The following is a 14,457-nucleotide window of genomic DNA, read 5'->3' as shown; positions in this document are numbered from 1 at the left end:
TCTGGTATGTTCCATAGCATCGAAAGCAAAGGCAAGTACATAACAGACACACAAAAAAATGTTTTAATGAACTGATTTATCCATCCATGTTGTAGGGCTTATATAGTACATATTTCATGTTAGATACTTCAATTTTTGCAGACTGTGAAGGCAATTGATTTTTAAAAACTCAGTTGATATTGGAAGCCTAATAAATTAGCTGTCAGTCTAATTATTAAATAAAATTATTCCAAATACACTTACTATTTTTCCTTGTAAGTGCAGCCAAGAGTAGTAGAAGTGATCAGTTTCATCTTTCCGTTGGATTTCATTGGGGAATCGATGAGACTTCGATTAGTTAATGAAATCTATATCACCATGCCTTCGAGAAGGAGGCCATCACGGAGATGGCACCATCGAGAGGCATAAATCTGTACAAAACTCTCTGCAAGGAAAAAAGTACTCAGATTTTCAGAAGGCTAGACATAAAACGTTTAACGGTCTATGTAGATGTATGTATGGGAATAAATACGTTTAAAAGCCAGTGAGTAAATGATAAAGTTTTCAAAACTTAGTCCTAGAAGGTTAAACCATAATTTTTTTTATCTTTTTCCCTTTAGAGTTGAACCTTTTTTTCTCTACTAAACAGTACTTTTTTTTTCTTGCCACCACCACTTTTCTTCTAAATAAACCCAAGATGATGTCCTTAATCCACGTCATGGAATCTGGTCAGGATTAGACAATCTCAGGAGTTTCTTCCAGCTTTAGTATTTTGTGTTTCTGAGTTGCTTTGCATCCCATGTTAGTGGCGATAGGATGGCTGGGGGATATATTTAAAACAGCAGCACTGTTTAGTTTTAAGTTCACAAAATTACTATAAACCAAGCTTGATTGTAACTCCATCAACAGAGGCAGACAGAAAGAAAAAAAAATTGGCTCAGTCTATTTCTAGAACTCTCAGCCCATAAATTCTCTCTGGGAGAATATCAAACTACTGAGTATTACATCATCAGAAAAAGCGTTTGCAGGCTAAAAAGATCTCAGGAAGTGGGGCAGCCGATGGAGGCAGCTGTCTTTAGAAATCAATCACTTCAAGGGTTCCATGAATAGCACAAAGTACCATCCAATAATCACTTATAACTGTCTGCACCGACATCTTAAGAGTTTTGAAACTAGTAAGCTTTTAAGATTGCAGTACTTGCTTATTCTTAAGTAGAGAAGGGGCAGGTCGGGAAAAAATTAAATCTTGGATCTCATCTACTAACCATTTTTTTGTTCATCTCTTGCAAAACGCTGCTTACTTTTTGTTACAGTGTTTGCATTTAAATGAAATCATCATTGTCCAGGAACAAATGTGGTCTTTTAATATTATTTGGGAGAACAGCAGGACTTCAGTGAGTTGGTAGCAGTACAATAGCTCACTCAGGCTACCGCAGTCTAGCTGTGGACATGTTAATTAATATATTTCTCTGACACCTAGGTGATTGAAATAGCAATTAAAGAGTAATTAAAATGTTTACCTCTTGTAGGAATGTCAACTAAGATGTGGAATATAGCAATTACCTATGACGGATTAGAGGAAGATGATGAGGCCTTTGAAGTAATTCTGAACTCCCCTGTGAATGCAGTTCTTGGCACAAAGACAAAAGCTGCAGTGAAAATTTTGGACTCAAAAGGAGGTATTCTTTTGATCCTCATCTTGAAATCAGAAGCGGTCCTAGCACTGTAGCTGCTTGCTTTCAACAGCCGATGTGCTTGATAACGCCTTCACATCAAAACGCTTAATTTCTTGTCAAGAAAGCAGCCGAGGTCGTGATGTAGGCCTTTTATTCTGCTTTCTGCTTCATGCAGTGTTCCTCCCGCTAAGAACTATCGTTTCAGAAAAGCAACAAGTCAGTGCTGTAGTTAGTTTTTTTCCTACCCGTTTGTTGTTCTCACCAAGGGGGAAACAATGTTGGTGAGAATCTATCGACAATTATTTTCCCCCAGAGTCTGTAGGGCTGTAATTATCTTCCTTTGTTAAAGAGAGCTCTTAATGCCTAAAATGTGAGCCCCCACTGGGGTGTGACCAGGAAAGGTCTAAAAGAGGAAGGAATGGGGGAAGAATAAATGTGAAAGATGCAGCTGGCTTGGCTTGAGGATTCGGGAGCAGCGAGAGAACATTAGTGAATAACCTTGGGTTGCAGAGCCAAATAGGTCCTGGGTAGTATATGCTAAAGAACAACCTGTGAGCTAAATAATGCAGAGACCAACCAAATCCTTGGTGCTCTGATTTTTTTTTCCTGCCGAATACCTTCTTTTTATTTGTCCATTTAACATTTGACAACTGTCCCGTCACCACGCTAGCTCTTAATCCGTTCTTTTTATATCTGTCATGTCCTATGGTTTGTATGTTTTCCTTACCTGAAACGTATTATCTCTTCTTCTCTTTCTCATTCTATAATAAAAATAGACGCTATCATCATTCTTTTGTAATCAGATTTCCCATCCAAGTACTAACCAGGCCCGACCCTGCTTAGCTTCCAAGATCAGATGAGATTGGGCGCGTTCAGGGTGGTATGGCCATAGACTGTAATCAGATTTCCACATTTCTCCCCACCATCTTGCCTCACAAAAATTGTTTCTTTTTTAGTAGAATTTTCTAGTCACATTAAATATATAAAATACAGGAAGTATACACTTTGCACATGAAGTATAATAAAATATCCAGATGTGAATTCTGGGTTTAGATTCTTTTCATACTAATTGGCAATGTTTCCAATGGAAGTAGCTCCATTAAGATTTACTGGATCTTTGCTCTGTAGCAGTTGAATGCTAATTTTCATAACTGTTACTGGAGTTCACTGATATTGTCCAACAATTTCAATTTCTACCTCTCAGAGATGGGGGAAACAATGATCACTTTGTAAATGATACTTGATCAGTGACTACATCTGATATATTGAGGAGCACTATAATATGAACAGCAGCGAGGCTGTTGTGGTTATGATTCTAAAGTCACAACAAAGATTTGCATCTGTGGTTTGTGAAATCAATTTCATGACTTTACAATCACCGTGTAGATGTGCAGAAGGGCACAGCTTTCCTGCATTGAAGCTGATAAAGAGTAAAGGAGTTTCTGGCAAATGGCAAAAAGGTAACATCTGGTGGGAAAACCATCCATCCAAGTTTCATGACAAGCTGCTCCAGGGGCTGTGTCGATGCGATCACTTATCTGTTTGTGTAAAATGAATGAACTGACCTGCCATCTTGCATGCCTCCAGGACAGTGCCATCCTTCATATTCCTTCAGCCCAAGCAAGCACAACACATGGAAGAAGGGCATTTGGCACCCACTGTCCCCAGGGTCTTCCTCCCCCACCATTTCTGGTTCCTTTCATGTGGAAAGAAGACCTCTTCCATCTTCCAAGCGGCTAGCAGTCACCAAAGGAGACACCCCACGGGGCTTTGATTCTACAGATCTTTTTGGAATGAAGCTTAGAACCCGAGGGAATGGCAAAACAGTAAGGATGGGGACCGTCTGGGATTTGATTTTGGAGTGCTTATTGAAAAATCAAAAGATATAAATGAGTAATTCTAAGCACTGCAGAAAATGTTTTGATTCGTTTTTCTTCTTCTTTTCCAAACGAGAGGAGAGGAGAGAGACAGACTCCCACATGCACCCTGACCAGGATCCACCTGGCAACCCTCGTGTGGGGCTGATGCTCTGCCCATTTGGGGCCATGCTCACAACCAAGCTATTTTTAGCCACTGAGGCAGAAGTTCCACCGAGCCATTCTCAGCACCCTTAGCTGATGCACTTGAACCAATCAACCCATGGCTGTGGGAGGGAAAGAGTGAGAGAGAAAGACAGAAGGGGGAGAGGGAGAGGGAGAGGTGGAGAAGCAGATGGTCACTTCTTCTGCGTGCCCTGACTGAGAATTGAACCTGGGACATCCATATGCTGGGCCAATGCTCTACCATTGAGGCATCGACCAGGGCCTAATTTTGATTCTTATTGTGAGTTAGAGGCCATAGTTTCTTGCACAATCATGTAGTGCCTTATGTACAAATATTATAGTGCTGTTTCACTTCATTAATTGTACTAATGGAGGTCATAAATAAACTGACTCACGCATATAATTTCTGCTTTGGTTCCTTTTGTAATCAAGACAGATAGGGAATGACCAGTGACCCTGGAATAGAATGAGATTAAGCAATCTACTTGGGTGTGGAAACCATGGCTTTGACCTTATTAGCACAGCATTCTAATCAGGCACACACTCATGAATGTGTGTGCGTGTGTTTCCCTGGACTGGTGTGCACTATAGATATACCAACAAAATAAGGATGTCTTTCTCCTAAACTGGGTCTATGAATGTATAAATCAACATTGATAAGTTGTGATTAGGTCCAGAAATTTTTTAAATTCCAATGATTTGGATATGGAAAATCTTGAGAAACATATTTAAACATTTTTCAGTATTAACAAGAGCTTACTGGAAAGACTTTAACCAATTGCTAATTATTATTCAAGCCAATTTTGTTCATACTTTGTTCTCTGTTGATTTCAGGTTTATCCATCCTCCGTGTACAGAAATGGAACAGACATTATTTATAATGTAAGCATAGTCTGAGAGAATTGCTAAATTTTTTGTATTTATGATGTAAAACAGTGAATCTATTTTTTGTCTTTTATAAATTTCTCTTAAAAACCTGGTTTGAAATTTGTGCTTGAGGCTTGGATGGTCAGAAAAAAATAAAAACCCTTTTTCGTTTATCCCATTTTTTAATTGCTTGTTTTTACAAGGAATTGTTCTGTTTGCTATCTTGGTGTTTGTTTTTTCTTCATTATTGTTTATTGATTTCCTCAGTATCATGGGATAGTCTCCTTGCACCTAGCGGAGGACACTTCTCTAATTCACAAAAGGAAGACCCCAGTATCTGTTATTAGCCAGCCACAGAAGACAACTGAAGTGGCAGAACCGCCTCAAGCAGATAAGGCAGAATCCACAACCAACTCACACTTCCCCAGACAGGTATGAAAATCTTTTTACTTCCTATTCACCTTACAGCAAGCTGTTTCCTGGGCCATAAAACAGCTTTCAAGCTTGGGGATAGTTTTCTTAACACAAATACTACTCAACAAATGAGGGCCTAAAGGGAGTAAGTATGCCATCAATGTACATTAAGTCAAATCTCAATTGCCTTTACTTCCCATAGAGCCATTTGACCTCATTTCCAAGGAACTGTACACTGGAATTGAAAGGACTCTTGCACTTCGAAGAAAACCTCAAAAAGCTCTATAAGTGCAATGGGATTGCCTGGAAAGCATGGAGCCCCCAAACAAAGGTGGGTCACAGGCTGAGCAGCCAAACACCCTTATTTGCAGTGTGCCCAGTGATAAAGTAGCAAAGAGGAAATGATCTGTCGACTCATGCTATATCTGTCTGCTCTTATTACACTTTGAAGGAAAAGAGGAAAAAAATCGCCCAAGTGGCGTTTTCCAAATTTCAACATACGTTAGTTATATCAATACAATTTAAGATGTATTTAAATCAGAAAATACATTAGTTATATCAATACAGTTTTAGAATTTAAGGAAGAAAAAATGCATTAGTTATAACAATATGATTTAAGAAGCATTGGTTTAATTGTCAGAATGTCAGAGGTTTAAAGTCATTGCTACCTTCAGTAGTGTTTTCTGTAAGAAGCGGCTGCTTTTCTGGAGGTGGCATATTGGGATTCAAGTTGAGCTCTTTTCTGGTGACAGACTTTGTCTATTCAGATTAAGGGACTCATGGGACTCTTTGTGCTGACATCATGAAGACCAATATGATGTGAATACAGACAATTGTTTTCCAGGAGCTGGAAGACAAGTCCTGTCCAGCCGGGTGGCACCATCACTCCGGCTACTGCCACTCCTTGATCACAGAACAGAAAGGCACATGGGAGGCAGCTGCCCAAGCTTGCCGGAAACAGTAAGAAACCTTGTTTCACATTTGACTGATGTTTTCTTTTCCATTGTCTTTTTACTTTCTCATGGAACTGTTGGCTGCTTCATTCATTCAAGTTTCGGGTGTCTGATACCTACCTGGCTTTGTTTTAGGAGCCCAGAGAGAGTTCTGTAGTTCAGGAGGGATTTGGAATGGACCTTTGATTCAGTTTTTTAATGGTAAAGCTGTATCATTGCCACATTTCTGTTGCCTTGCCTCTCTATCTCAATCTTTAGGAGACAGTTGGGATCTTTTCTGAGTCAGTAGCATTGTGGATTCTATCTTTTTATTGTTTTTGTTTTTACTAAATAGAATTCCTGCCTGGCCAGGTGTGGCACAGTGGGTAGAGCATCATTCTGGGATGCTGAGGACCCAGGTTTAAAACCCCAATTGAACATAGGCTCATCAGTTTGAGCACAGGGCTGCTGGCTGAGCGTGGGATCATAGACAGGACCCCATGATTGCTGGCTTGAGCCCAAAGGTCACTGGCTTAAAGGCTAAGGTCACTGGCTTAGCTGGAGCCCCCCTGGTCAAGGCACATATGAGAAACAACCAATGAACAACTAAGAGTGCCACAACTATGAGTTGATACTTCTCATCTCTCTACCTTTCTGTCTTTCTCTGTCTCCATCTCTCTTTCTGTCTCTCTGGCTAAAAAAATAATTCCTGCTCATTGACTTGAAAATATGTAGCAATGAAAGGTCTTATAACTTCATACCTATGACAATGTAAGAGACACTGATGATTATGAAACCAGACAAGTTAGAGAGTCATTAGGTAATGAAACACTCAATGAAGAATGACTTGTGGTCAAGTAATGACAACAAAATTTACCTAGTCCAGAAGAACTTTAAAAATCATAAGTATCCCTCACCTTCTTTTTTTTTTTTTTTTTTTTTTGTCTAACTGAATATTATCCAAAAACAATGCAGTTAGACTATATGACCTATGGCTGGAAATTCAAATTAGAGAAATCCCTGGTGAATATCAGTCAGAACTTGTACTTTATTAAATTTAAAAAGTTATGCTCTCTAAAAAAACTAGTAAAAAAATGAATGGGCAAACCACCTTGGGAAAAGCTAATCTCAAATCAGACATCTGATAAAGATCTCAAATCTTGAAAATACAAACAACTCCTACAAATCAATTACAAATAGACAACCTGCAAAAATTTAACAAATGACTTGAGGACCTCACAGAGAAAGATACACAATTGGTCATTATGTACATGGAAAAGTGCATGTTCTCCAGGTTTGAACATTGAGGAAATGAAGATTAAAATCACAGTGAAATACCACTTCACACCCACTAGAATACCATGTATTATTGAGCAAAAGGTATTCTAATGCATTGTTGGTGGGTATATTAAATGGTACAACAATTTTGTAGAACTGTCTGGCAGGTTCTTTGAAAGTTGCATGCCTCTACCCTGTGATCTAGCAATTCTATCTCTAAGAATTTACCCAAGAAGAATAAAATATGTTAAAATAAAATAATATTCACAATAATTTTATATCAATCTTTTTCATAATGATAATAGTTTGTCTTTTTGCTATTTATTTATTGGAGTTCTTTATATTTTTTTCACCTAAAGGGAATACTGTAGGTAAATATTTTTGATAAATTATTTTATAAACAATAAAATGGAATGAACTTCTGGAATCTCCAATGATATGGATAAAGCTCAAAGACATGTAAAGAGGAAGCAACCCAACAAAAAAAAATACATAATGTATAATTTTATTTAAATAAATTTAAAAAACTAATCTATTAGTTGGTGTTAGAAATAAAAAGTAGTTATCACTAGCAGGAATAGGGCAACTAGTAAATAGACGAGTGATACAAGTCAGCATCTTAATTGAATACTTTAAAATGTATGCATTTTATTGTGTGGAAATTATACTTACATTTTAAAAAAGCTAATAGGATATTTTTAAATATATTTTAAAAGTGGTCAAATCAGCCACCCTTTTCTTCACTTACTTATTTCATGTCCTATGTAAAACAAAAGTTAGCCTAAGGTTAGTCAGTGGTTTTCACGTCTTTGTTGATGAGTTGGTGGTATAAAATAAGTTTTGAAAAAATCCTAGGAATATTCCTTGTTTAAATACATATATTCCCATAATACTATTTGTTAAAGAACAAGTAAGACATTTTTCCAAAAAATAAATAAATAAATAACCAAACGTTCTTGTTGTGTATCATTCAGTTGGCCCTGGCTCCTGGTGACTAGGAATAAATGATGCCAACAATGTCCTGTTCTCAACAGCCCTGCACAGCTCCTGAAGACTCATGTCTATGGTTTCTTTTTTTGTGTTTTTCCGAAGCTGGAAACGGGGAGGCAGTCAGACAGACTCCCGCATGCGCCCTACCGGGATCCACCCGGCATGCCCACCAGGGGGCGATGCTCTGCCCATCTTGGGACGTCGCTCTGCCGCAATCAGAGCCATTCTAGTGCCTGAGGCAGAGGCCACAGAGCCATCCTCAGTGCTCAGGCAAACTTTGCTCCAGTGGAGCCTTGGCTGCAGGAGGGGAAGAGAGAGACAGAGAGGAAGGAGAGGGGGAGGGGTGGAGAAGCAGATGGGCGCTTCTCCTGTGTACCCTGGCCGGGAATTGAACCCAGGACTCCTGCACTCCAGGCCGATGCTCTTCCACTGAGCCAACCAGCCACGGCAACCTATGGTTTCTTCTATGAAGTCAATCCATCTCATATTTGGGCTTCCTCTTTTCCTATTGCTTTCTGTTTTTTCAGCTTATTGCCTTTTCCAAAGAACCCTGCCCTCTCATGATGTGCTCAAAGTAGAACAGCTTCAGTTTCATCATTTTTGCCCAGAGTGATGTTTCAGTCTTAATTGCTGTAGGACCCACTTGTTTGTCTTTCTGGTGATTCAAGGTCCAAATGTCTAGTGGTTTTCAAATGACAGTGCAAGGAACTTTGGAGGTCTTAATGAAGCTTTACTTGATTCTTAATGTTATAAAAACAATAAGGACAATGTGTATTGAGTGAAATCTTTCCATCATTCATCAGTGTTGGTATAAGGTTGCCAGCTATCTTTTCTTAGAAGGATTACTGTTTATTTTGTGATTATGATCTTCTAGGTTTTTGGTATCAAAAATTAATTCTATGTCAATTTATAGTAATTGTTTATGGTTTCTTGTTGACAATCCTGTATTTGTTCTCCAATATCTCTATTTATTTTATTTTATTGATCCATCTAATTGCAGCTTTGTATGGTAAGACTAGTTATAAAGGAGTTCTTCATATACCTATTACTATTATACAATTCATTTATCCCAGTTATAAATTAAGCCCAAATTAATTTAAAAGCCTAGCTACTTCCTTGTGTATTTGATCTAATATTTCATCTACAACCTGATTTGAAGCAACTTTACACCATGATCCATTTACATTAGCCTGGCCTACTTCCACATGCCTCTTTATCAATAATGCCTTTCTTTTAGATTATTATTATTTTTTAGAGAGAGACATACACAGAGACAGAGACAGAGAGAGACAGAAAGGGAGAGAGATGAGAAGCATGAATTCGTAGTTGCGGCTCCCTAGTTGTTCATTGATTCCTTCTCATAAGTACCTTGACCAGAGGGGCTCTAGCCGAGCCAGTGCCCTTGGGCCTCAAGCCAGTGACCATGAGGTCATATCTATGATCTCATGCTCAAACTGTTGACCCGTGTTTAAGGCAGTGACCTTTGGGTTTTGAACCTGGGTCCTCAGTGTCCTAGGCTGATGCTCTATCCACTGCACCACCACCTGGCCAGGTATAGATTACATTTTATGGTTACAGAATTCTTTCACATATATCAACTTATTTGACGCTCCCATCACTTCATTGAGAAAAGCTGGTATTTGTATCTACATTTCACTGTTAAAACAAAGGGATTCAAAAAAAGCAAAATCACTTGCTCATAGTTACACAAGAAAATAAATGTGTGAGAGGGCATAATTTTCTATTATACTCTCAAAAATAGTTCCAGAAGTATAGGGGGCTATCGCATATCAGGTATATTGACAAGGACACTTATATTAATTTTGTGTTGGGCTAACCTAAAGCAGGTTTTCAAAACTATTTGTTAGTAATTTTGTATTTTTCACAGCAAAGACATAATAGGTTTTTAAATTAAATTATGAATCCTAAGTTTTTCTGGGGTTAGATTCAAAATAACTTCCCAGGGCAAACCCTAGGTACAATCATGTTCTGAATTTATAAATTTATTCATTCAATAATTTTTTATTTGAACACTTAACATAGACCAGACAGCACTTTCAAGTACAATGCCCTAGTGTTGACCCTACAACCCAGTACTTAAATCATTTCTCATTCATCAATGAGCTTCAGAGATATAGACACCATAACTCTTCATTTGGCAAGTCCTTACACCCTGCATTTTATATGAGTAAAGTTGTCATAGAATCCTGATAATTTTCTCCCACATAACACTTCCCACAAAGCTCTAAAAGTTGCTAAATTTGAATTACAGAATTTAGCTTTCCCCGAGTTGATGTCTTACTATGGGTTCAATTAAAAAGTTCTCTGGACCTAAGTGTACTAATAGGAGTGACAAGCATTATTTGCTAAATGCATATATGAAAACATAAATGGTATTTTAAAATAGTATGAATAGGTAAATATTTTGGTCTGAAATAAACTTATCAAATCTATTATAATGATATAAAATTCCTATCTCTCCTGTTAATTCAAGATTAGTGATCATATCTAGCAAATCAAACATGAAATAAGCTGAGTTATTTTGAGGTTATTTTTTATAAACTCTGGTCTCTAAATTGTTTTAAGTTTATAGGACTGGCTTCTTTTTAGACATAAAATTGAGAAATCTCTCATAATAGAAAGTTTTTCATCATATTTTATAAAATGACTAATTATGTATCTGTCAATATATAATTTTTTTTCCTCAAATTACACTTTGTCTAGTTACCATAGTGGTCCAGAAATTAAAATATATATCAATACTATTTCTTATAGTTTTTCAGGGTATATAAGAGAGGCAAAGAAAATAAATATGCTATGAGGTTTTTAAAATACCATAAAATCTTATAATTTGAAAATTTTAATTGAAAGAATAAGTATAAATATTTGATCTGATTTTATTGGTATGATACTTCAATACACATTTTATTTCAGAAGGACAACAAGAATGGTTACCCCAAGAATAGTTAACACTAGTTACAGGCATTTCAGAAACTGTAGCTGTAGATAAAAAGCAAACTAAAAGAAAAATACAAGATCTATTTCTTTGGATTACTCATTGTTAGAGGAACCTGTTTAGGAGGCAAGGGTACCTCCTCAGTATAATTCTTCTCTGAACCCCAGTTTTTTCCTTATCATTCAACATGTTTTCATTTCCTATGGGCCTCCCTGCTTCTCTTCACCCATTACATTTCAGGTTCATTTTGTTCTCTTTTTCTTCAATCTTTACAGCTTGAAAAAAAAAATATTCCTCTGGAATTATCAGTTCCTTCTGTGATATAAAATTTATCATTTCAACAGTTTATAACCTGAATGTTTACCTTCTTATGAAACATGTTTACAAGATGGTTTTAAATTCTATAATCAGAATTAATATGCATCTAGTATGTCTCTGACTTGGTCTCAGGGACCATTATTTAATTTTGGGCTATGTTTCCCAGGGCAACCTTGCTACCTGAAGGTCTTTTACAAAGGGTCATTTATAGCACCTATGTTTCAAGAACAGCAAATTTTACTTTATCCCTTGTCTCTAATCAGATCATTAGCTCAAGCCAATCTTTATCTCCAGCCTCCTTTCCTGCCCATTGGTGTTTTATTATTTTTCTAACCCAGAGGAGCCAGACTGCTAGATTGGGTATTTCTTGACTTTACATATTATAATCTCATCTGCTCATTTCCTTAGGTAGCCATTGTATATTTGATAATTCTATTATTATACATAATTATCTTTGCAACCATTTTGTTTTTTCACATAGTGTCTGGAACCCCTGCTGAACCTATCCTCAAAGAGTTACTCTGAACTATATTTATACTTAATCAAAAAGTTTCAAAAAAGTATATGTGTATTTCTGTAATTACAAAAATTAAGGCTTCTGTTTTAAATACTACATTTTGAACGATTTGAAATTTCAAAGCTGTCAAAAGATTTTATTTGCATGTACGTCTTTGTATTTTATTTTTATTTCTCTTTATGTAAATATCTACCTATCTAATGTCCACCATACCTTATATATATATATGAACTTAAAATAAATGAGAGTTTTACAAAATAATCAACATACAAATGCCTAACTATTTCTTTTGTAAGTAAATATGGTCTCACATTTTACCTACTCTAAACACAGCTATTTTCTCATCTTTTGGAACTTTTTGTTTCTCTGAGGGTCCAAAAGGAAATAAAACTTGCTCTTAATTAGCTAAAATGGATTTTACAGTCTCTTTTAAAGATAGTTTTAATAATCTTAAAGCCATAGATATTAAATAAAACCTGTACTTGCTGATGATGAAGATGAGAGTCTGTCATTACATTTATAAGGGAATTAGGTGCAAAGCAGAGAGTGGAAGCCTGGTCTCCCGTACTCTGTCCCATGTACCACACAGACTGAGGAAGTCCCTCAAGCCTCCCTTTGGTCTGTCTATATTTCACACATATTATATACTCTGTGTTCTAACTCTCAGCACATTATAATTACTGTATTGGATGTGAAGGGTCAGAGAAAAGGTGTGCTATTGTATCTGCTGAACTGTCAGTCAAGAGTTGAGAGTAAGTCATGAAATTGGAGACAAATCACAAAACCCAAATTCAGCAGCCGAAGGCCATTCAGAAAAGGAGTAAAGAGCCTTACATATCTCAGAAGGTGTAGAAGTACCACAACATTATAAAACAGTAGAGTACTGGAATTGGTAAGGAAACAAATCATTAAGCAACACACAAATTATATGCACGATATGTGATCTAGAAAAGCCAAAAAATGGATCTGAAGTTTGGAAAGACACAGGCAAAATGAATAACATTCAATTCTACAATATTCTAAACTTATACAAGTGTTACTTATTTTGTTTTCTATTCTTCAAAATATCAGTGGATATTAACCAGGCAAGAAGAACATGGCGACTTTGTTTCATGTTGGAAACTTACAGTTCTAAAAAAAAAAAGGAGAAAATAAAATAATTATCTATTGGCTTTTACTTGACACATTTTTAAAGAGCTTTTAATGAGCACTGCTGGGGAATTAGAAATAATCAAATATTGCTTATAAGAATAATTCAGCTAGCTGCAAAAATAATTCATAAAGAGTTATCATGCCTATTAGAATGTCTATCATCAAAAAGACAAGAGATAAATTCTGGTGAAGATATGGAGAAAAGGAAACTGTTTTGCACTCTTGGAGGAATTGTAAGTTGGTGCAGCCACTGTGGAAAACAGTATGGAGGCTCTTCAAACAATTAAAAACAGAGCTACTATACAATACAGCAATTCTACTTCTAGGAATATATTTGAAGGCAACGAAACACTGTACTGAAGAGATATCTATATACTCTTGTTTATAGCAGCCATGTTTGCAATACCCAAAATGTGGAAACAATCTAAGTGTTCATCACAGGCTGAATGGATAAAGAAGTTGTGGTGTATATACACAATAAAACATATTCAGCAAAAAAGAGGACACCTTGTCATTTGTGACAACATGGATGAATCTTGAGGGCAGTAAGTCAGAGAGAGAGAGGCAAGTATTGTTGGATTGCATTTATATATAGAATCTAAAGAACAAAAGCAAAAATTGTAGAAAAAGAGATCAGATTTGTGGTTATCAGGGGCAAGATGTGGGGTGTGGGAATTGGATAAAGGCAGTCAAAATATACAAACTTACATTTGTAAGATAAAAAGTTTGTTGATTGTAGTTAACACTGATGTATGGACTAGTTAAAAGTTGTTAAGAGAGTTCTCATCACAAGGGAAAATACCATTTTTTCCCTCTTTTCTGGTATTTATAGGACATGATGATGCTAACTGACTGTGGTAACCATTTCATGATATATGTAAGTCAAGTCATTATGGAATATACTGTAAAGATATAAAAATTCTATTTGGGATATATATATATATATAGATATATATATATAGATATATATATATATATATAGATATACACGTTTTTAAGAACAGGTGCTTTAACTTCTACAAAACATACAAAGGCTTGACAGTGAGGCCATGCTCATGTCACTGAGTATGATGAAAAGACTATAGTTATCGGAGTATTGGACTAAACACACCAAACTCAAAATGTAGTAATATCATCTGAATTGTTTGTGCTATGTTACTGATCAAATTAAATAGATAATTGCCTAGTTTATGCTATTTAGAGATAAACTTCCTATGAGAGGAATCTTTATAAGCAAGCAGTTGCTGATTTTCTAAAAAGATATGTAAAATCTATTGAATTTGCAATTTAAAGCCCAGATATTATAATAAAATGTTACTTTCTTTGCTGGTCACTT

The 14,457-nt window shown here is 36.3% G+C and overlaps 1 protein-coding gene across 1 annotated transcript in view; it reads left to right on the top strand.

Annotated features, from left to right (window-relative positions):
• The window catches only part of FREM1 (FRAS1 related extracellular matrix 1), a 176,472-nt gene that overhangs the window by 156,416 nt on the left and 5,599 nt on the right, over window positions 1-14,457 (top strand). The window contains exons 30-35 of the mRNA XM_066368198.1: window positions 1,509-1,658; window positions 3,243-3,481; window positions 4,532-4,579; window positions 4,832-4,996; window positions 5,181-5,309; window positions 5,823-5,938. Coding sequence (XP_066224295.1) covers window positions 1,509-1,658; window positions 3,243-3,481; window positions 4,532-4,579; window positions 4,832-4,996; window positions 5,181-5,309; window positions 5,823-5,938 — 847 coding nt within the window. The remainder of the gene's footprint in view (window positions 1-1,508; window positions 1,659-3,242; window positions 3,482-4,531; window positions 4,580-4,831; window positions 4,997-5,180; window positions 5,310-5,822; window positions 5,939-14,457) is intronic.

This window comes from Saccopteryx leptura, chromosome 2 (assembly GCF_036850995.1).
Source record: "Saccopteryx leptura isolate mSacLep1 chromosome 2, mSacLep1_pri_phased_curated, whole genome shotgun sequence".
In the NCBI taxonomy this organism is placed as follows: domain Eukaryota; kingdom Metazoa; phylum Chordata; class Mammalia; order Chiroptera; family Emballonuridae; genus Saccopteryx; species Saccopteryx leptura.
This window is presented reverse-complemented; position numbering and strand designations above follow the sequence as displayed.